The 24,668-nt window shown below is 36.2% G+C and overlaps 1 protein-coding gene across 2 annotated transcripts in view; it reads right to left on the reverse strand.

Annotated features, from left to right (window-relative positions):
- NBAS (NBAS subunit of NRZ tethering complex) overlaps positions 1-24,668 on the reverse strand; it is a 167,167-nt gene that overhangs the window by 75,574 nt on the left and 66,925 nt on the right. Inside the window, exons 33-40 of one of the 2 annotated variants that reach the window (XM_064707738.1) lie at positions 23,868-23,981; positions 22,836-22,993; positions 21,397-21,495; positions 14,760-14,927; positions 14,060-14,173; positions 13,683-13,806; positions 8,666-8,742; positions 8,004-8,141 (exon numbers count right to left, since the gene is read on the reverse strand). In XM_064707738.1, the coding sequence (XP_064563808.1) occupies positions 8,004-8,141; positions 8,666-8,742; positions 13,683-13,806; positions 14,060-14,173; positions 14,760-14,927; positions 21,397-21,495; positions 22,836-22,993; positions 23,868-23,981 (992 nt within the window). The remainder of the gene's footprint in view (positions 1-8,003; positions 8,142-8,665; positions 8,743-13,682; positions 13,807-14,059; positions 14,174-14,759; positions 14,928-21,396; positions 21,496-22,835; positions 22,994-23,867; positions 23,982-24,668) is intronic. The other variant, XM_064707739.1, reaches the window with a different exon arrangement.

The following is a 24,668-nucleotide window of genomic DNA, read 5'->3' on the forward strand; positions in this document are numbered from 1 at the left end:
GCTTCTCCTCAGAGAAACACTTTTTTGCTTTGATTTCTATCAGCTATTCCAACAAGAATGAGCAATAATTTCTCCCAAGAGTAAATGTTTTCATAGGTTTTTTCCCACCTTGTGCTCTCTTACAGATTTTCTGATTGATAAGTCAGGTTGAGGTAGAAAAATCTCATCTTTCTTCTGACAGCTCTTTTAGTGAAAATAACACATGATATATAAAAGGTTAAAGTGTCAACTGAAAGAACACTTCTGAAAATAGAAAATTACTACATGGTTTTGAGTGAAGTGCCTACTAAGTTCATAGCATATAATTCATTTCCTATTTGCAGTCAGCATTACTCTCAGTAAATAAATGCCATGTTTTTGGTAATAATCGTAACCTTCTGTCTATCCCCCTTTTGTCTAAAAAACAAATCATTGTGCTTTCTTTTTGAATAAATGATGTAATTGGCTATTCTTTCAGAATATGCCTTTTATCTTGACCTATATGGTAGCAACTGTAGTCATATACAGACTGGGACAAGCATACACTCCTACTGCAAAACTTTACTGCAGTATTATGCAATTTCAGTTTAAGTACAATACTGTTTCTTTTTAATTTGTACAGTTACTTAACTTGATACATGCAAATATTTATATATTTTACTAATTTAAAGATTAAAAACTAGATATCCTATGAGCTACAAGAACACTTCGCTACCTCTTCCCTGACAGCTATTAAAATGCAAAAAGTCAGATATTTTTCATCCTGATCCAATAGCACTGCTAGCACTTCTGAGAAGTGCAGGTTTCTCAGTGACCACATTACGTTATTGAGATATACATTTTTGTTAGTAGTCTCCTCAGCTAAATACAGAGGCCAATCTAGCATTTAGCCTCAATTCTCCAAGATCTAAAAGAAAAAAACACCAACCCAAACCAACCAACCAACAAACTCCACCAGCAAGGAGTCAACTAAAAACTCTCACCCGAAGGAAATTCAGCAATTGAAAGGTAACCTGTATTGCCAACTCAGATGAATGAAATTTTGCTAAAATGTTCTTAATAATTAGATGACTAGCAAATTTCAAGCAGGTTGCCTGGAAAATTTATGATGCTGACTGACTGGAGAAAACAGTTACAGAAGCTTGGAAAAGGAAGGTAAAAGAGAAGATAAAACTGCTTGACTAGGGTAAGACTGCTTCAAAAAGCTGTTGGTCGCCTCTGTACTGTTTCCCAGAGAGGGAAAACTCTTCACAAGAAGGAAAAGCATTAGCACTTATCCCAGGTATCTCCCTCACATGAAAAATCACTACTATGTCTCCAGAGAAACGTGGGCAAGCTAAAACTCAACCCTCTGCTGAAATGAAAGGCTAGTTTGAAGATCCTCTTTTCTAAAAGAAAATTTCTGAACAGCTGTCTAAAGAACAACACTTGCTCTGCTTTCAGAAGTAGGATTTGACAGAATAGCTCATATAATCCTAGAGAAACAGAAATAAGCAAGACCGTAAGTGTCTCATTTCATAAGTACACTTTATCTTGAAGAAATGAAACAGGGGATTGGGGGCAACACCAAACAACTATTTAACAATAGGTATCTTCTGAGTCACCTAAATATTATTTGGTCCCAACTAAGAATGGCAATACTTTGTCATATTGTGTTCTTAACAAAGAAAGATCTGTGAAACAGTGGCTTATCTGTATCAAACACATCACAACCAAAAGAATCTACTTGTCACAATCTGGCTGCATTGTCCCTAATTGCTGGATTAGTTTTTCAGGGATCATATCAGATGATGTTCTAAACTAACCATATTTATTGGTTAAGTAAATATGGTTACTGAGGAGAGCTCACTTGAGCTTTAAGCCTTTGGATACATCACAGTTTATAGGGTTTTCCATTTTTGTTAGCTTAAATATTCACTCATTTTGAAAATGTGTGATTATGTGTTGAGACATCACTGAAGAATAAGCAAATCAATGAGGAAAACTCACAAAATATGACAAGTTAGAAAGGAAATTTTAAGTGCTAAATAAAGCACCAGGAACATGTTTTATAAAGAATGGTAAAGCTGACAGAAAAAGCCCTGAAAAGTGCTGAAAATCAGAAAGCCAGCTAGAGAAGTGGCAGGATCCCATGGAGAAAAGGTGTGGAAGGAGCAGTCATGAATAAGTCCACAGCAGTAGGAATCTTGAGATATTGTGTCAGCCCTCACTGCTGAAGGTGTGGGGAGAGGAGCCCCATGAGTTAAATTAATCTGGAAGGTGTCATTTATGGGCAGCTGGCATTTATCCCTCAGTTCTGAAGGGCCACAAATGTGAAATTATGGTAAATGGCAGGCCAAGGTTCACCAACAAGTATTTTTAAAAATAACATGCCAGCGCGCAAGTTCCATCTGAAAAAATAGGATGTAAAAGGGATCTTCATAGGGACTGTAGCCCAGCAAGTCAAATGTCTATCCCCAGTAAGATGGCAGACTATATAACAAATATTAAGACCACTGAGCACTAAGAGATTGGTGGGCAAAGATCAGCATGGCCTCTGTTCACTGGCTGAAGGGCTATGAGGGTATCAAAGAGCACACAGACAAACGAAATCAAATACACAGAAATCTTGCAAAATACTTTCACAAGTTTTCACATGGAAATCTAACCACCAGAAAACTGAAGTTATTAATGGATTAGAAGAATTGTCCTTTCACTAACTGAAATCTGGTGAAACAAGAGAGAGAAGCTTGGAGATTGCTTTTTAGAGAGGAAAGAGTCAACAGCAAGTACTGCAGAGGCAGGTTTTGAGACCACTTTTATTCAGAATCCATTACTGATGATCTAGAGAAGGATTCTGATGACACTAGGGTCTTTGAATTTTCCCCAGATCAGTTGTTAGTCTGCCTAGCAGTCCCATTCATGGTGCCTTCTGCCACTGCCCTCCTTTTCCTTGGTTCTCCTCTCCATCACAAAGTCTACACACACAAAGGAAGACCAATGTGAGAGTGAATAGTGCACCATAAGTTCAAGGAATTATACATTCATCTCTCCCAGTTTTGCTTTTCTAACTATCAGGTAATGCACTGGACTTGGAAACAGCAGTATCATTGTATTCAACAGATTCACTTGCCAAGTGTTAACGAGTATCAGTACCTGAACATGTATAAACATGTTATTAACATGTTAGTAGTGTAGGACACAAAACAAGAAGAAGTATTAGGCATAACCAGCAGCATGAAAGAGAAGCTGAGCAACCCTAAGACCAGCAAAGAAACTTGAACTTTATGCAGAACATACAACAGAAATTTCCAACAGTGAAACAACAAGGAAAAGTCACACTGCCAAATGAAACTTGCTAGTTTTCAGCATCACAAACAAAACAGAAAGAGATGAGGGCTGGAGATGAGGACTTGAATCAGGACTTAAAAAACCCCAAGTTTAAAGCCCATCATAGGGCAAAAATAAAGAGCACTACCATTTCACCATCTACAACAGCCCTAGTGCTAGCCATAGCATTTATGAATGGAAAGCTGAATGTCCTGACAAAATGAAACAAGACTGCCTGACACCGTTTGTCAGTTTTGCATGTTAGTTATGCACATGATGTAAAACATTATGTACATAAATCCAAGTTGAGATTAAAAATGTACATATTATCTCTAGTACACTGAAGTCATAATTTAGGAATGTGACAGAATATCCAAAACAATACGCAACTGTTTAATGAGCATTCTAGTAAGAGATTTAGAGATTACCTCGTGTAGAGACTTAACCTTTAGCTGCACTAGAGTGCCAGGTTAAAGCCATTAAGACCTTATCTAGTAAGGGTAATAGATCTGTTATCAGATGCATCAGATCTGCCTCCCTCCCTTTTTCCTGTATGCAGCCCTCTTATATAATGTCTATTTCCATTTCAAATTAAGTCTTTATTTTCAACATCCTGCATTTGGAATATTACATAAAGCTGTAGCATACAGACCATGGCTAGGAGTTTTACTTCTCTGGATTAATATAACTGCATTTATAATTTATACCAATTTACACCTACAAACAAACAACAAAACCTTGGAAGCCAGGTGATGCTGGCAGAAGGAAATCCTGGCAGACAACAGAAATTTCCACACATTCTGTTCCAAGTTCAAAGCACTCCTCTTCTGACCAAATTTTGCCTCTTAGAGATGTTGACAGAGGCTTTCCAAAGCAGCAAGCAACAAAAAAGGGAAGCAGATTAAGTACACAGAGCACAAGTTCACTGCATAAATGTACCCTCTCATATAGTGGCTAAATACATATCTGGCTATTTAACTCTGTGGGACTCAACTCCCAGCTTCTTCAATTCTAGGCCACAACAAGAGAAGTATCACTAAGGAGAATCTCTGAGCTTACCACTTCAACATACTGTCAGCTGCAATGCACAAATGGACAGGAATCAAACTCACCTTCTTGACTGAAAAGTAACATACAAAGGAAGAAAATTAAAAAGTAAGAATTTTCTGCTAACAGCAAATCTCTTCATCTGCTATTATGTGCAAATTCCTGTTCCCCTCTGCAACTTAGCAGTATTTGTTGTACCTGTTGTTTGATGCTCCAAAAAAAAGCTTGCCCCCTCAGCTGAGGTCAGTAAAATAATTCTCTTCAAAACAACAGAAACACCTCAACTACAGAGTATTAGCATGAGGACAGGAACGTAACATATTAATTAACCTCAGGATAATTAAGCATTTTCACTCCCTTCTAGAGTAACCTATTTATTCTGGTCAATTATCAGATCACCAGGATAGGACAAATGAGGAGATAAGCTGCTAACAAGAAGAATTACCCAGCAAATTCCTTGGTCAGTTGTACAGCTTTTCTTCTTGTTCACCAAGACTGGGAATTAGTGAGAGGTGAATCAGAGTGGCAGTGGGGCAACAGCCTGGATGCTGTGCAAGCAAGGATCAGCAACAGCTGAAACAGGAATGTTACCAACCCTTCTAGCCACAAATGCAAAAGCACAGCACCACAGGGGCTGCAATGAAAAGTCAATCCCACCCTGTTACAGACCTAAATCAAAAACAAATATAGGTCCTCAAAGGGCTAATTGCCTAGTCTTCTCATACCAGTACATTCCACATACACTCCATTCCTGGAAATTTTGCTCTATTCTTCTGACCTTTATCTGCAGTTTTCTTAGGTTAGAGAGCTCCTTGGACATATTCCTCAGGACAAGAAAGTAATATAGCTCAGATGCCTTAAAGTGTGACTGTTATGTTTATGTTATCATAACAACTAAAATTTGAAATTATCTTGGGCACAAAATAAAGTGATGCTTTACAGCCAGATCCCTTTGTTTGTCCTAGAAGCAAAATAATAACTTTACCAGAAACTGAAATTATCAAGATGATTTCCTTTTGGGCATCAACAAAACAAAAAGTGATAGTGAGAATTTCTGACAATTTATGACTCTGGTTTGATGCATAGATATTAGCTGTCAGTATTTCACATCACAACTAAAACAAACAAAAAAAGAAACAAGCCTTCATGCAACAGACTCAATCACTGCTTTAAAATATCTTTCCTGACTAACTGGCAAGTCTTGAAAGTCTGTCCTAGCCAACAGAAGAGGAGCTCCCCTTGCATTTCTCATTATCCTTGTAACATTATGCTCTGTCATTTCCATTCTACCAACATTTCTCCTGTTCTGCCAGAGGCACTCATGAACTCTTCAAACAATGTCATTTTAAAATGAGAAACACAGAATGTGTAGACTTCCATACAGTTTCCTTTAAATTCAGATAATTTTCCAACAGTATACTACTTGATTCACTGGACTAGAAAAATCACAGCTACTGTGACTCAGATGCTAGTAGACAGAAACAAATGCTCTGATCTTGAGGTTTCACCTTCTGAGCATGTGGCTGAAGTGCCAGATTTACTGGCCATGTAAAGAGTGAGAATGGGGGAAAACAAGGATTGTCTTTACGCTCTCACCGACAAAAATGCACTCAGATACCTTCTGAGAATAATGTACAGCTTTGAGGCAGGCAAAGGACCTAGGGATGCCCTTCTGCTTTCACAAACAGCCACAAGATAAAGATGATGCAAGTCACCAGTGCCATGAGTCAGAAGACAATCTACTACAGAATGACATCTCCAGCTGAGTGTAACATGTTCATAGAAGTTTGAGATCAATTTTCTTTTCCTCACACAGAACTCTTAGAAAACACAAAAAAAACCCCAAAACTCATGGCCAGATCTACTCCCATGGACACAAACTAGAATAGCATTTATGAACAAACTTGCAGGTAGATCCATTCTTTATGACCAGCATTTAAGATGTAAATTTAAGCAAATGTCTGTTTTGCATAAAAATTAAGCATAAATTGGGCATTTAAGTCTGGCATTTAGCATTTTTGGTTTGGGCTTTTGGAAAAAAAAACAAGCATGTTTATTTTGGTCAAAAGCATCTGTTTCTATTTCTTGTTTTCTACCTCTGTGACATTCCTTCACTGAATACTCTTGGAATTAGTAACAATTAATTATAAATTAGTATTTGATTATGTAGTTTTTTTACTAGCATCCAGGCCAGTTTTGGAGGGGTTTTTTTCCTGGTTTTTTTGGTGTGCTCTTCATTCAATCCTCTTCTACAGTTGTTTTCAAAAGCTGTTGGTTAAGAGTAGCTTAAACATAGAACCTACTATTTCTAGCGTACAACTTAGAATCCAGTATTTATCACAGTCACATACAGTATTTTACCAAGATGGAACAAAAGATTAGCCAAAGATCACATCACAGTTAAGAGATAAATTGCATGATGCCATTGATAAGACTTTGCTTATTAAATGGCAACGGGAGTACAAATAGTTCAATCTAACATCTCTGTCCTCATTCTTGTAACTTGCACTTTCCAAAGGCTTCTTAGATCTTCCTGTAAAATAGGACTGTTTAAAAAAGCTAAAGTAAGAAAAAAAGCCCCACAAAAACCCACAAACTTTTTTTCATTAAAGTTACCGTGCAGCAGGAAGATTTACAGGCTCAAAGGAAGCTTTTTAACAAACAGGAATTAATTCTTCACAACCAACTTATTTTTCAAGCCCCACAGTTGTGGTTATGTTTTCCTTTAGCATCTAACCAGAAGAAAGTAAAATGAACATCTCAGCAGGAATGTGAAAGGATTCCTAATTGCAGAATTGGGCGAATATCAAAACAGGCTTTCTGCTGTAAATCAGGAGTCATTCTTAACATGGAAAAAACCAATTCTCTCATGCCACAGTGGTGATTACTTCCTTTTCAGAAAACTTGTGACCAGAAGTGTTCTTTTAGCTGCAGTTGAGAGCCAGGCTGAAAAGCAAACAGTCCAGAGAGCTTCTTCACAGGAGGAAAGAACTGGTGTAAGTTCAGAAAGGCTCTCTTGGAGCAAACAAGGGGTTTTATGCAGGCACCTTAGTAAGAATGGCAATCAGTGCCTTACTAAACTTTTGTATGCCACCTCTTCCATTTAGTACAGACTTCACCATGAAACTGCTTTAAGCACTGTCAATGGAGAACAGGCAAAGTAGTGCCATTCCAAAAACAGAAACTTGTCAAAGGAAATAAAAAAATTTCCCTATGAATGAGGATAAATTTCAAAACACCACATGTAAACTAAAATACAATCTAAAACACCCTAGGTGAGGCTATGGAAACTTTCTGAAATGCACTGTTTCTGTTGAAATGGACTTTACTTTTCCTGGGAAGCACTATATTGCCTTGGACACAGTATTGCAAGGTAACAGCATAAGCTATACTCATTACTGCTTAGTGCTTATAAGCTACTTTGAAGACTGATAGTGCTGTTACCTAAAAATGACACTTGATATTGTGCTTCAAAAACTCCTCCACAAATTGTGAAGTACTTGTTTGTTTACAGCACTGTAGAAGAACAATTATGTGTAACACAACAGGCTGCTTACAGTGTAAGTCAGATCAGCGCCTTAACAGGCTTAACTCATGTACTGGCTTTTTAGAATAGCTTTTATGCTGAACATTAATGAATGTGGCTTTAAAAAGAAAAGAGTACTAACCCTGTAGAGAGGGTGGCATTTGTCCTTGAAACATGGTGCCAAACGAGCATAGATCTGCAGGCTATAGTAATAACTTGCCAGCTGGAGAGATAACGCAGAATGTAATTGCTTTTCAAAGCATTTGTTGGCATCTACCACCTAGAAGAAATAGAGAATTCATTTACATGAAAGAATTAGCAAGCATACAACATTAAGTGTACAAACTTTCTAAAAAGCTACTTGCTATCATTTAGAAATAGCTCTGTGTTTTTCTGGCACAGAAGTAAATCAATAACCACCATACATAAAGATAATTCTACATTATGGTGATTTTTTCCCCTTGCACCTAACCAAAACATTTTTCCAACTACACTATTGCTGCTTCTATACCACAAGGACATTATCCACATTTCTGAGTTACATTAGAATTGTCAGTCTGGTGGTCCAACTTCTATTTTATGTAGGAAAATGTATCTTTCCATCAGTGCCATGCTTAATGGACAGTCCAATAGCATATGTTCACTTCCCTTTATATGCACCAGCCCAATCTGTAAAATGTGTATTACAATGAATTTCAATACTTAAGCTTTTAATATCTTAAGGAAATGAAATTTGCTAATGGAATTCTGCTATGAATAGTCTTTCCTGGCAAAAACACACAAACAAAGCCCCTGTCAACATACCTGTGGCAGTGCAAGCAGATAGGCAAGAGACAAGGCCGCATCCTTTGGTAAAGCATCACTTGCCAGTTGTAGCAGAACTGCAACAGAGATGGAACAGACACAAAGTTTGGATTTCTGACCCACTTGGCCTTGAGAACTAGCAAATGAAATGTTTTCAGGGCAACTATATTTTATTAGACACTAGCTTGAGGCACTCCAGACATACTTAATTAAACACTTATCAGCACAATCCAGAAAGAGATAATATATAATTAAACTGCAGCACAGCTTTACCTTAACTTCCTGGCAAAGTGTTTGATGCATTAACCAAAGAAGAATGAGATTATGCAGCAACAAATGCTAAACAAAAACCACCTGTACTGATTTCCAAGAAGTAAATATTTTGCTTGCAAAATCAAGGAAGTAACATAATGTTCTAAAGGTCTGAAGATACCAAGAAGAGGAATGGTACAAAATGTCTTCTCTTCAAGCCTGAGCTCAAATTCCCTTATCACTGAACATAACAAATCATATTAAAAACTTCTGCCTTAATCAAAAATAAAAATAAAAACCACAAGTATCATAAGAAACACCACAAAAAGGTTCTGCCACATACTGAAAACAAGTATCAGTACTACAGCAAATTTAATAAATTCATTAAAGGATAAGCATTCTGATTATAAACTCACATACTTCTGGTAAAACTGACACAAAAATCACCTGCTTTTCCTGCATTATAGATACCACACTTGGGGGGAGGGGTTGTTTCCATTGTTAGAGATTACATTACTACTAATGTTGTTAATAACAATATTATTTCAATAGGAAGAAGCTATCTTGCATTAACTTAGCTCTTTGTTTATTTCAAGGAAGTCTCAAACACCTGTTTATTAATTCTCACATTACATAAACTCCTCTGGAGGGCATGCTGGTAAAAACCCAATTACTTTGCACACACTCCCACAGTTAATTCTTTGTTCCAAAGAATGACTTATAAAAGGCTTGAATGACCAATTACAATTTTAAGATTATCATTAATTTGCCATCAGCCTGAAGTGGATTTACATACTGGCCCTCAGCCAGATACAAGCACTAAATTTCTATGTGACAAGTCACCACAGAGGCTCCAACGTAAGCCTGTCCAGCAGCACCTATCCTTTATGCTTCAAATGGCTTTTACTGTGCTTCAGACAGTTTCTTGCTTCTGACAGATTGTTTCTGCTACACTCTAAATAACCTGTATGCTGTCCAAGCAAAGATAGTAAGAACTCCAGAAATATCTAATATTAAAATCTTGATGAAAATTGCTGGCTCCTCCTCTGATAACAAGCAGTTACTTTATGTATTCTTACAACCACCTCTAGTTAAACAGAAAAAAAAAGGGAGGAGGAAGAGTTTCAGTTCTGCTCTCTTTTCCCTTTCTTTGGAGAATTAATGCTGGTAAAACCTCCTGAATACACAACAAAATATGGGTTCCCTTTTAACTTAACATCCCCAACATGACTACTTGCAAAAACTGATCTTCACCATTAGGATAGCAATAATTACAAAGAACACAGCACCAATACAGGGCCAGAAAACAATATGATTTTCTTCAAACTTTTGCATGAAGTGTGACACAATGGCATCCCAACTCCCAGAACGTATGTAAGAAGAATTTCCTCTATTGTCATACCTTCCAAGAAAAAAAAAAACAGTAATTTTTCTGCATGCTAATGTGCTCATGATAGGTTTTCATGCATCCATACTTAGATGTGCACTTTACATACACACAAATACACGTATGCAAAAATAATTTCATACAACTTTCTGTCTCCCAGGGAAGCCATACAAGAATCCTCTGCAGTCTAACAGGACTGAGTTCAAGTCACAGGCTCCAGACATCAGCAGGACGCCATTCTGTCCTATCATCTATCTTCACAAAATTTACAGGAACTTAATGTCATTTCAGACCACTACCAAATCTGGAATTTGCCACAGGGATTAGACATTACAGGGTTGGCAAACCAGGGAGGGCAGGCAGTGACAAGCAAAATGCCAATGCAGCTGTCCTGCAAGCACAACTTTCTCAGAGAAACACATAAATATTTTGATTTTATAAATATCTTCATTTCCTGTGAGGGTCTTTATGCCACAGCCTGTTTGAGAGGCTAAGTATTGAAAAAATGGTTTATCTGTGAAAATTGGAATTTCTCCATACATAGAAAGTTTCAACTAACTTTTGATGGGCCTTCCTCTGAAAAAAATGCAAAAACTGCTTTGAGTCTTCAATTGTTGATTTAGCCCATGATAAAATCTCAATAAACTTAGAAGTATATACTGCAGTTAAACAGCCATATCTACAACTAACCACAAAATTATGGGGAACATTAAGGTATTAGCTGCTCCAAAACCCCTGAGGTATGACTGACTGTCATACCTACATAGGTATGACTGAGTGTCTTGGGTTTACTCTGAGTTTAGAGTGCCTAATCTGGTTAGAAGACTATACAGCCATCTTTTCAAATTTCTTCTTCTACCTCCTCATCAATCCCTAAGGCCTAAGGAGAAAGAAAACCCCAGTCAAACAGAGATGCACAACATGGCCTCAGCCACACCAAGTTTGGGTGCACTATCAGCTCACAGCTGAGGAAGCAGCACTTTAACAGGACTCAGGGAGATGAGAGTTACCATTTCACTTGGAAATATTCAGTTTACCACCTACATCCAGATAGCGAGGACAAGAAAAGTCAAGGTGCAAGGCTTGTAACACTATCCAATCCATAAAAGCAGCAAGATATCTTGAGTTTTATTACAGAGTTTTATCAAGGCCAGACTGGATTGGGCTCTGAATAACCTGGTCTAGTGGAAAGCATCCCTGCCCAAAGCAAGGGATTGAAATGAGATGATTTTTAAGATTCCTTCCAACCATTCTACTATTCTATGATGATGCATACTGTCAGTGGGGAAGTGTTTGGCCAGTCTCTCACACTGCACATGGCAGTGTTATAGTAAACAAAGTCTGATGCTGACTCCAGCCTCTCCTAAGAAAAAGTACCAAGTACAATGAAGACCTCTTTGCTAAACTGCATCTTCCTCCAGGTTCTATAGTTTTTTTGATGGAGTTGAAACCTGCTGCTGTAGCTGTCCTACAAGACAGCTAGAAGCAAACAGTTGGGATTCAAACTTGTCAGCAAAATCAACTGAAACCTTCTATGCTTGCAGTTGCTAGAGCAGTGCAGTAGCTGACACCTCGTATCAGCATTCAAGTTTTGTACGGCAAAATCCTCCCAAAAATGTACAGGAAGCCTGAAAATGATAAAAATGCAGAATATTAAGTGGGATTTATATCTGTGTGATTCCTTGAACTTCAGCAGTGTGCTATCAATAGGTATATTTTCAATCTGCACAATCCTGAAGGTGTGAACTCATCATAAAGACTTCCATGAGAACTGACAAAGCAAAGCTTTAAGGGGGAAGAGATGGGATCCAGTACCATTAACACAGGGCTAAACACAGCACAAATAGTAAATTATTAGTCCAATTATTTAGAGAAAGCTATGTTATGCTTAAGAACAATTTACCGACTATCAAAAGTTGTAATATAGAAGGACTGGTGAATCCAGAATAAACATAGACCATTTTGCCAGTGGAAAACACAGAACTCAGAGCACAGCTGGAGGGACTCTTAAGTGAAACTCTGACTATAGAATAAAAGTGGTGGAAGAGAAGTATTTAATGGCAAAAATTTTATTCTGCACACTTAAGAGGAATGAGACAGATGCTCAAAAACTGAAGCTAGAATCTAAAATTTCTTTTCTTCTTCAAGGAAAAGTCCCCGACACTGAAATTTCCATCTCAAAAACAGCCACTGAATTGTAAACAATCAGCTCCAATTACTCAAGTTAGAGCAGGAACTATTACCACAGATCTGCCAAGTAAATAATTTTCCCTAAGGAAGCAATAAATACTTTTTAATCCTTGCCCCCCCTCCTCCTTTAAGACGCTGGAATAAAAGCTTAAGGCCTATGGGCATTTAGCATACAACAAATGAGATTTTAAGTACTGATTTTAAAAGATTTTTTTGCATTAAGAGGGCATGTAAAGACCAAAACATGCACACATCCAATTTATACAAGCTGTTGCCAACCTCTTCTGATTCTCAGTGTTGTTATCTTAGAACTACACAATTATCTGTACAAACACCACATATCTCAGACTACTGAATCATATACTTGTAAGACAAATATGCTGGTTTTCATGAAACAGTTTGAGTAAATGTGTGGCTTATGAAGAAAGCCTGTCTTGAAACTTCTCATCTAGCAAGTGATTTAATATACTCATTTTTCATGACAGAATTTACCACAAACCAAGCATAATACATATATCTTCCTTCAAAAGACACTAACAGCATGTAATACTTAAACAGTTAATTTCTTAAACCAGCAGGAGACGTCCAAAAGGAAAGATAAACAACCACAGGTGGCTTTTTGTTCTTTTTTTAGAAAAGTGAAATTGTTTCAGTTTAAAAATTATTAAATATAACCTGTAACATGTAGACATTTCAGAAAAAGACAAAAAGTTCTGACAATTCCTGAAGCTGTAGTTAAGCATTAATTGACAAATAAAATACTACAATAAACCTGCAATACTGAAACCTGGATAAACAGTGGCACAGAATCTGAATATGCAGGCATACAGAGAAATAACTCACAATGTCTTACAAACTCCCATGACTCCCATGGTAACATTCAGGAAACCTTCAACAATTCCTCCTATCATTGCCAACCCCCAAACAACAATTTCTGCTTATTTAAAGAGAACTTTCATTTTTCTAGTCTTTGCTGAGCAACTCTTTAAGTCCCCAATTCCCTTGAAAACTCTGCAGGAGTTCTAACAGGACTTGTTACCAACAAGAGCCATTGAACCAGATCACAATTCATGCAAAACACCCAGAAAATACTTCAGATTGTTCTGTGCAATTCTCCACACTTAAACTCATCCACAGATACTTCTGCATTTACTATACATGGAGTGAATATATGCAATAAGTCCATACCTTCTGTAGTTGGAAGTAGGTCTTTTCCTTCGCTCTTTGTCTCTGCGAGTTTCCCTGTTCTCAGCAACACTTCTGCAAAGCTTTCCAAAGAATTGTTCTGGTATGTTCCATAGCTGACTTCAGACTGGAAATAAAAAGACAACTGACATATGCACTCTACACTTGCATTTTTATTTGGATCATTTGCATCACATGCAGCTGCTTAACTCAGTTCCTTTATTTGCTTTCCTTTGTTTAATTCTAATGATGTTTAATTTTAATGATTTTTTCCTACTATGGTGCAGAATTTCAAGTCACACATATAATCAAAAACTCTGTATTTTCACTTGATTATAAGATCTCAACAAAAAACTGCAGACTTTGTAACTGTAACTTACTTCTGCAATATATGGATCATCAATTAGAGATTCATAAAATGGATGACAGCCTTGTTTTTCCACAGTAGCATTTTCTCCAGACCCACTTTTTAATACACCTCCAAATTCTTGGCCCTGGGAAAAATAAGTATAGTTGAGCCTAGTTGTAAAAAAGCTCATAAAAATGCTGTAAACACTATGCAGAAGGGAAACAGCTGTAAATGAAAAGATCATTGAATTCAGTGGAGAGCAACAAAGAAGTCATCTTAGATAAATCAGTTCTGAATGAAGTCCAGTATTCTTAAAAAAGGAAAGAGAATCATGTTCAAAAGTAGTATCACAGAAAATAGTGGCACAAACATTATAGAAAGTCACTGAAATAGAGAAAGTAGAAAGGAGAAACTGCAAAGGAACAGCTTTGAATACAAGATGACAGTATTTAAAGAGTGGGCTTTACTGTGCTTTGCTCCCCAAAGTTTTAAAATTCTGCCAAATTTCAATTAGGCCTTCTTACACTATGCTAAAAAACAGGAGAAAATAGACTAGAAAACAGTTTTAGATCCCTTCCTTCATTGGGATTTCCTTGCAAACAGTCCCATGATGTCTGCAGTTTGTTTATGGATTTGAGGGTTCAGCTAACAGCTCCTACAAAGGAGCTGAGTTTTTATACTAATGTATCACAATTGTGTAAACATCTGGGGACACATCAGCAATCCCTTACATGTAGTGGTCGCAGATAAGTTAAGGACCTCTTCCACCACTGCCCATCACTGACAGCATGCAGCATGGCTTTGGTAGTCAGGGTTGTGTTGGACAACACCTTCATGGTTTTGGATGTCGTCCAGTACAACAAATCAGCGGACTGGCCAGAGGAGACGCTGCTTTCATCCTGTGACATATCCAACACACAACGCAAGGGTTAGACTCCTGCTGGAATTAGGTTAGTGACCTAAAGCCAAACAAATGCATTAGAGCTCAGGCACACTGTATTAATAACACACTTGAATGACCATTAATTCAGGCAGCAGTTGCCAAAAATAAACAAAAGACAAACTAAAAGTGATTTAGGAGTTTCACTGCGAAGTAAGCGGTGTGATCAGCACAACATTTGGCCCCTTACTCAGTTATCATCCCCTGTTCCCACAGACTGCACTGGTTTTAATTCCAAAGTTTATAATGGCAATGTTCTACATAAATGTTGAATGTTTCCACAAAAATAATCACCTCTCTACAAACATGAGGATTGAGTATACTAAAGTTAATCTTCAATAATTCAAGAAAGCTGGTATTAGAGACAATCTTGTATTTTTACAGAGGTAGCATTAATTAAGTTGAACTCCCAATAGGGGAAATAGTAGAGATGTAAATATACATCTCTAGACCAAGTGATAAAGTATCATCAAGCTTTGAAATTTTGCAGCTGGCACACAAAATACTGAAAAACAGCCAGCCTAAAGGACTACAAGAATCCCAACCTTTTCTCAATCAAAAACAACTTCTGCAATACATGCACATATACCTTCACTTAGTATGAACTCAGACATCACTCCACTCTTTAGACTAGACACATGTTCCACAAATGGGGCTCTCTATACCAGCTCTTCCTATGTAAAGCATTTAAATAATACCCAGAACATCCATGTTGTCTGATCTGTGCTATTCCAGCTCTTAAAGGTTTGTGTTAATTGCATGCTTTACAATGCGTGCACATTAATCACAAACATATAATTAGCATACTGAGGTAAACACACTGTTTTCACAACAAAAACCAAATATTTTCCTCCATATATCAAACTTTAAAAGCCATATGTTTATCCCTAACAACCATACTATGAATTTGGCCATACACTGAAGTATATTGCAACAGAAAAATTCTACCTGTATAACAGCATGGAAAGTATTAGTTTACAATTTACTAATTAATGACAAAACCTCAAACATGAGAGCCAAAGGATGTCAAATTATGCTGAAGAGAAATATGTCCCACTGTAACCTCAGAGGAAAAACATATCAGCTTCAATAAGGTAGAATTTCATGTAGAAAACCTTATTTTTAGTACATTTTACTATAACATACAGTAAATTACTGCCTCAAGCTGACCACTGAAGTAGCAGGTTCATCTTTAGTCCTTCAGCATTTGTTTTAATCTTTTCTGAAATCATATTGTGCGTTTCACAGATGCACCACTAATCAATCAACTGGATAAACTGGGACATTCAGTTCTTGCTTCACCAAATTAAGAAAGTGCATGCCAAGTACAACCTGTCAGAATTTTCTGCTCTGAAAAAAGAAAAGCAACTGAAAATCCTAGGTCTGGTGGCCTGGGGGAAGAATTTCTTGTTCATGTGTTTTTTAAATAAACCACTGGAAGTATTAAGTAAGACAAATTTTTGTAATTTAAATACAGAACACTAATTCCTGTCTGCCACCATTTTCAAGTAGATGTTACAACACACCTAGTTGATTTTTCATGGAGGAAAAATAAATCAAAACTAAACCAAACTAAAACAGAATGAGAAAAAAACATTCCACCCAAGTTATCAACTGCATTTGAGCAAAGCACTTTTCTTTAAATCAGCCTCCTTCAGCAGTATGAAAACTAATGAGCCAACTTGTATGCAGGTGTTAATGCTTATGGCACTACTACTATCAGACAAACTCTGCTGACTTTCGTTTAAAAATAATTTCCCTCTTACAAGTAATTACAGTTTTTCAGCAAAAAATAGAAATTCTGTTTTCTGAGAGGCCATTTTACTCTGTACCTGGAACAGCAACACTTACAGGTTACAACTTTTTGCTATCTCAAATCAATCTCTCACAAAGTAAGTAATTTCTTAAATAAGGTTGGAGATCCCATCCCAAGAAAACAATTTTAATTGTATCATTTAATTGTATCTTTAGGGAGAAGTTATATTTTGGGAGTTCTGAGAGGTGTTTGGGAAAAATTATTTTCTTCTATAATTCTTCCAGACATCCTTTATAAAGTAAACACTTCTGATAAAAATCAAAATAATAACAGCAACAACTTATTAAATAGTAGACAAATTAGCAGATTGAAAATCTGCTTGAATCTAAATGGTATAAAAAAAGACAACCAACAAATTCTGAATTATCAAGTTACTTTAAAATAACAGCTAAAATACTTATATAAATATATACAGCATATTTTTATATTTATATACACCTTTGCTCCTACACACACTTATATAATTCCAAACAGTCTCATGGGAGGACAAATAACAAAGCCAACTGTTTATGAGACAAGCCACACAAGAGACAGTAATAAATTAGAACAATAGCAGCATGGATTTTAGGATTGGTTTTGGTCTTTGATGACAATTAGTCAAGGTGCAAGGATTAAAACTTGCAAAAACCCTACAATGCATACACTTTGTATGTTAAGAATCATTTTATGTCAAGACTATGAAGGAAATGAAATGAGATAGAACAGAGTCTGTTCAAAAACAGAGCATCACACCTTAGGTCTTCCTTTTCCCTTTTTGGTACTTCCATTGCCAAACAGGAATTTAAAATAGCCTCTTTTACATAGGTATTCATGTAGAACCTACATGTGGTTCTTTTTGTGCCTTGGAAGGTTTTGTATCGGGGATTTAAATTTTTTTTCAATGTCTGTTACAGCTATGAACCACTCCAAGTGAAAGCAGCAGTCCTGCAATGATGAACCAGACCCTAAATGAGAGACTCTGGAAAAGATTCAGCTCAAGATGACAACACTAATTTTCAAGTCACTGAATGTTCAGGCTCCTACTAGGGCCATAACATCATGGGAAAAAAGAAGTAACCCAGTCTTAAGCAGACACAATGCATTTGATTCAGCTGCTGAAACACAGGCTTTGATGAGTGCCTGAGAAATACAGCAGAGATTAAGACAGCTGCTTAACACCTGCAGATCTGACAGAGACATTTTGGAGCAGCAGCTAAAGGACAACAGCTTAACTGATCATGACTCTAGTAATTTCTAAGCAGCTGGGATAACAATGTGTGACCTACCAATTTAATGTAAACAAACGTTCTAAGAGATCCTGTCTTTTCCCAGATATAGTGCTTGGGAAAATTGAAAACGCAGACACTAATGCTCTGTTAATCAAAAATTTTCTTTTCTTTAAGAAGCCTTTAAGAAAATAATTCTTATAATCTAAACACCTGTTCAAATTATAAGAAAATAATTCATATTAATTTCTCTAGAAAATGTCTAGAAAATACATCTGCTTTTCTATCAAGAGTTCATTTAAAAATAAAACTTTGAACTTAATTTCTCTTGGGTTGATGTGCCATGTAACAGTAATTATGCTTCCATATTCAGATATGTAAAAATAATAATTTATAACAGATGTAAACATAATTTAAATATTATGCAGATTTAATAAATTCAGAGCTCACAAAGCAACTGATTAATATTGTTTTGTGCTTATACACAACACAGCATCTCATGTCGAAGCATTTTATTTGAATTTAATAATTTTACCATTAATATTCTGAAAGGCTTTCCATTAATCAAGAGCTTAATCTTCTCACCAAGATATTTTGGTTGAGAAGCACAAGATTAGTTTTTTAGGAATTTGTAGCACACATAAGTAAAAAAGATGATGACGTAAGAAGGATGAGGATTGCTGAAACTTAACATTTTGCTTAGAAACAATCTGGTACATCGGAATCATGATAGCTTCCACAGCATAACTTCTCAAATGGATTTCATGAGTTCAGGCAACAGTGAGAAGTTGACACAAAGCTTGTGCACATGCATTAGCTCCTACAGAATAATGACATGCAGCTTTATCACAGCATTTATTAATTTCTTTTAGAGTAGGACCACCAAAAACCTGCAGAAAAGTTACGCTGAAGTCATCATGAGAGGAATATTAAATTAACCATTTCTAAGCAGTCTATGATATACATAGACTATAAAGAGTATATATAGACTCATGTCAAGATTTCTGCAAGTTTTAGGGGAAATAGTTTGGAGGAAAAATTGAATGAAAATGAAATTATATCAGGAATTTCTAGGGAAGAGTACACCAAGAGAAAGCTGATGAAAAAGAATGACCAGCTGGTGATGTTGCTTGACATAAGGGAAGAAATGGTAGTGGAGACTAATAATTCAATGCTAGACAAAAGTAAGAGGGAGAGAAAAAGGTGACTAAAAGTTTAAAAGCAAAAGTGATATACTTACAGGTAGGTATTTTGAATGCAATAGAAAAAGGGATGCCCAAACACATGCATGCCAGACCTTAATCAAGTCAGGATAACAACACTTAGACTTAGAGCATCAATTTGAAAAGGTATCAATAAATGAGAAAAACCATTTGTCAATTCCCTGAAATAAGGACTCTGTAAGTTAATCAGGAGGTAAGTGAAAGTAAAAAGAGTACAAGAAAAGGGAGGAAAATCTTCAATTTTTTTTTCTTTATAGAAACAAAAATTCTGTGCAAGACAATGAAGGTGAAGCACAGGGAATTAGACGAAGTGTGACTACAAGGACTGCAGTTATGGGATTCAGTGAAGTCAGAAAAACTCAGTTATTGAATATATTGCTTTTCTAACACTGCAGATGTCTGTAACAAAGGCAAAGCTTTACAGTGAGTAACTTTTTGGCTATGTTTCCTCCTGTGCCATTCCAAGAAATGAAAAAAAACCCCTATAAATCCCTATCAAGTCAACTGGGAGAGAACAAAAGGAAAAAAATTAGCAAATATACAGAACTTTATTTCCAAGTGTAACAGTCTGAAACACGACATGCCAAGGAGCCTTATTAAAGAAAAAGAAAATACACCTCAGTGCAGCAACATACAAACTTGCCAGGTCAATTGTCTACCTACTTCAAATTCTAAAGAAACAATCAACCACAACTAAGGGGGTGGAGAAATGAAAGCTGTATTGGAGAAATTTTTGAATGTCAATTCTCCAGCATAATGAAAATTGCTTCCAATATGCAAACTGAAATGATAGCAAAGTTAATTAGCGAGTTTACTCAACTCTGATAAACCTTTGAATAAATTTTTGAATCATTTATATGCATGTCTAATTGTTCTGCCACAATACAGTACTTCAGCAGATGAAAGGTGATGCATGACAAAGTTTTATAGACATGAAAATATTGTAAACATATGCATCCACACCCATATAAATTTTATTAACATCTACTTAATAACCTCCCACTCAGAGAGATGCATCTATGGATTTCCAGAAAATAAAATGCATTTGTGCCAGTGAAACAGACCTGCTCTTCATACTGATGATTCTGGCAGACACAAAAGGTTGGCCCTATTCCTCTGAATTCTGTTTGCAGTGTTATTTTATCTTCCTGCCGTTTATTTTACATATATGCAAATACATACATCTACACCTATGTCTACAAATCCATGTATATACATACATATACATGCACATGTGTATTTACACACACATATACATATGTACATACATTAAAATCCATACACAAAATATGGACATATTCTCCAAGGAGGCTGGAACTCTCAATTTCTCAAAAAGCCACTCTATGCAACATGAACCCTCTCTTTCTTTCTTTCCTTCCCTCTTTCACCAGCCCCTTTTAATCTCTTCTTTCTTGTATTTCTTTAAGGCTTTTGATCCCCTGTCCTCACCCCTGGATTTATTTATCACTCACCTATTTCATTAAACCAAACACAGAGAAAAGAATAAATTAAATATAGAATTTTCCACTTCAAAGACTGGGAAAAACATTCATGTTCTCACAAATAGGTAAATAATTACATCCTCTTTAAAGAGACAAAAATACCTCCAATTGTACACATATAGACATAAAATAATTGATAAAAAAGCAGAAAGAATAATAAACTTGTTTCCTGTTGTCTTGCCTGAACTCAATGTTCCTTCTGATCTTACACATAAAAATAATTTCACATGCAATGTATGTACATTATAAAGTAACAAGTCATAAACTTCATGGTGTACAGAACTAAGAAGAAAAATAATTTTAATTAAAAAACATTTTTTGTTAAATATGTATTTCAGGTTTAAAATTGTTGCTTTGCAACTGGGACAGATTAAAAAAAAACCTAAACCAATATAAATGTCTATTTTAATAAAAGTTTTTTTGCACTTTTCCTGCCTCTGGGTTTATGGTTTTTTTCAATGGCACTAAGACTGTAGGAAGAAGCAACTAAAAATCAGAATAAAGTATAAACACAGAAGCAAAACCTTGAAGTTAATCTAACAACAGAAAGTACTACATGTCTAATGTTGCTCATTCTATCTAGTAAGCAGACAGATGTTGTTAAAAACTCAAATTCCATTCTTCAGAGTAATGTAGAACAAAGTCTTTTATTATTACCTTTAAAATTCACATTAAAACTTACCTCTGTATCCTTACTGACCAACAAAGAAGGCCCAGAGATACTTGAATTCTCACCTCCTTCAGAAGGAAGGAACTGGTAATTCACAGCCTGATAAAGAATCTATAAATATGAAATAAATATTATCATTTGCCAGGCAAATAAGCCAATGAAACAATTATGATTGATTTCAAAGAAAACCCAAGAAACTCACATAAACGCTTCCATAACAGAAAAGGGGGCAAGAGAAGATGCAAAGAAGAAAATACAGCATCTGCCATCCTCTGACTGTTGGGAGTCCCTAGACAAAATGACCTTCCCTTCTCCATGAATTTTGTGCAATATTCTTCCCAAAATCTAAGATTTTTCTTTCTAACTTTATGTACCGTGCTGTACAATGTAGGGTAAAAAAATGTCATGAAAACCTCCATTTTCTGAACTGAGAGTCTGAGGCACTGGACAACTTCACTAAGACAGGTGTTCCACAGGACAGTGGTTTTGTGAGCAGAAGTTCTGCACAGAACTTCCACCTTCTCACAGTGCTTGTATTCTCACAGACACTTCTATTCAGGGGATTTTTAAGGAAAAGACTACACTCTTGCAGCTGCCTTAATCAGGCTGCACATATGCTGTAGCTATGACTCCCCATTCTTACATTCTGTGTCCAAAGAGCTCTAAGATGTTTCTATTATACAATTACAAATCTAAGAACACTGTGAACTCTCAGACAACTAAGACAACTATGAACTCAAACAAGTCATAGTATGTAGGCCAAGCCACAATTACAGTGAACAGAAATTTAACATTTTGACAACCTAAATTACTGCCCTTCAATTTCAAATAAAACTTTTGCTATGTCACCTTGACAAAAGTTGTATTTAAATGCCACAATTACGTGTTCTCACATATATACTGCAATCAGCTCAACACCTAACATGTGACTCTATCAAGTCAGTCATTGCAGAGTTAATAAAGATTGCTCAGACACAAAGCCTCTTGCCGTTGTTAAAACCATTACATCACTGAAATCTGTCAGAAAATAATTTCATTGCATATTGGGTAAAGATCATAAAAATCATCTTATAAACCCTTAATACACATTTATGCGGGCATTTAATGAAGATGAATTACTAAGTATAAATACCTGGAAAATACTTTAAAATTTCATCAACTGCATTTTTAAATAAAATGTTTAAATCAGGCAATCGATAAAGAAATTAAAAATACTAAAGACAGAAAACACAACTGCACTTCCACTTCAGAAACTAATTCATCAGACAAAACTGCTTAGAAAGAGACCTCATTTGCTGAACTATCACAGTGAAAGTGGAAGAGCAGAGCAGAACAAATATAAATACACTGGAGGGTAGAACTTAAGGGAACAAGCTTGACAATGAGCCCAAGTCCCCTTCCCTGTGGCAGGCACTACTGAAGTGTGGTGAGAGAAGCTCCAGAGGCAGTACCTGTGTCTGCAGCGAGCTGCTCACGGCCAGCAGCGCCTCGATGGCGCAGGGGGGACAGTGTGTCAGGGCAAAGGCCATCAGCTCCTGGCGCATGCCCAGGTCCTGGAAGCCTTCTGACTGCCCCAGCTGACTGCACACCTCCCAGCTTTTAGAATAACCTACAAGGGAACACAAAACACACTTCCTATCACAACTGAAAAGAGGATGCTGCCCAGCTCTCATTGGATGAGATAAAGGAAGGCATGTGGTATTTCCGTCAAGGCTTAACATCCCCTGAAAAAGGAAAGGATCCATAAAATAGAGATGTAGCTGAACTTTAGACTGACCAAATGCATAAAAGACTATTTTTTATCATATTGTAGATAACAATAAAATAGGCATCTGTAAGCTTACATCCTATATTTTTACATATTACAATAAGAAAATCCTCATTTATTTTAGTGTATGATAATGAATACCTTACTAGAGTGGCTGTAAAAAACAAAAACAAAGTACAAAATATATAACACTTGATATATTAAAAAAATCTCAACACATATTGAATTTCCACCCCTCATTCTCAAAGCAGAAAAAAAGACCCAAAGAAACAAATCCCATTTTCCATAGTATTTTGACACATGTATTTCACTTACCTCCACTCATACGGTCACATACACAAATTATATAAATAGCACAAATATATAAATATCTTTATAGAGTTTTGATAGAAACCTGCACTTTCCTGCTCGCTGCAGTCACAAGGTTTTACTTGTCTGAGGAGGTACAGTGTAGAAAGAAGTAAAATTGTTGTTCCCAGAGGCAATCAAAAATGCTCCTTGAGGATACATATCCAGTAGTTCAGTACACACTTTTTCCATCCAGTATTTGCTGTTTGTGTCTCTATTCAACGCCAGTGCACTTCCACTAACAAGATGTAACTGCTATTTTAATGAAATGGAACAATCTGAAGTACCACACCTCACAGTAAGACAAAAGTCAGAACTCAGATTTCCACCTCCATCACCTCATGCATCATGTATTTATTTACTTCACCTGTGGCCATGAGCTCCTGGCAATGCATACTAGCTGCTTTGTAGTCCTGGAAACTAAGAGCCTGTTCCACTAAAAGGATTAGAACTTGACCTTTTCTCTCCATCTGATCATCTCCTATAAGAAAAAAAAAAAAGTCAAACTTATTATTAGTTAATTGGAATTAATGGTCAACTTAAGCTTGCCACTTTATTTCTTAAGAACTATATACCACAACATGAAAAGTCCCTCTTGAAACTGAAACAAAAATAAAATTGCCTGTGTTTTGCTGAAGGAAACAATAAAAGGAGCTGGTATTTTAAAAAAAAACATTGGCACTATAGTTTGCAAAAAACCCCAAACCAATTGGCATGTTATGTCAAGATTAAAAAAATAAGAAGTTTTTGAAAATTGTATTTATGGATTGGCCAAAGGAACAAAACTGATATTTAAGCTAAGTGACATATAAATCAAAATCCTGACACTGAAAAAAATAGTCTTTGTACTGTAATAGAAGAAAAGAATTGAAATGTTTCTTTTCTTATAATATACAGAGACCCATTTTAAACTGCCACTTCATGGCTCCAAATAATGCATGAGATGCAGAAAATGTAAGCATTAAAAAATCTGTAACCTCATAAATTGAGTGAGTAGAACTGAAACTAATTTTTGCATATCACCTCCATCTCAGTCACCAGACCTTCTGGACAATGCCTCTTCCACTAGTTATTAATCAAAAGTTAGACTTTAGATACTACTGAAGTCTTCTGACTAAAGTTTCATCAAGAATCTTTGTGGAAAAACGTCCTGACCTCAATTTTAATA

The sequence above is a fragment of the Zonotrichia leucophrys genome, chromosome 3 (assembly GCF_028769735.1).
Source record: "Zonotrichia leucophrys gambelii isolate GWCS_2022_RI chromosome 3, RI_Zleu_2.0, whole genome shotgun sequence".
Lineage (NCBI taxonomy): Eukaryota > Metazoa > Chordata > Aves > Passeriformes > Passerellidae > Zonotrichia > Zonotrichia leucophrys.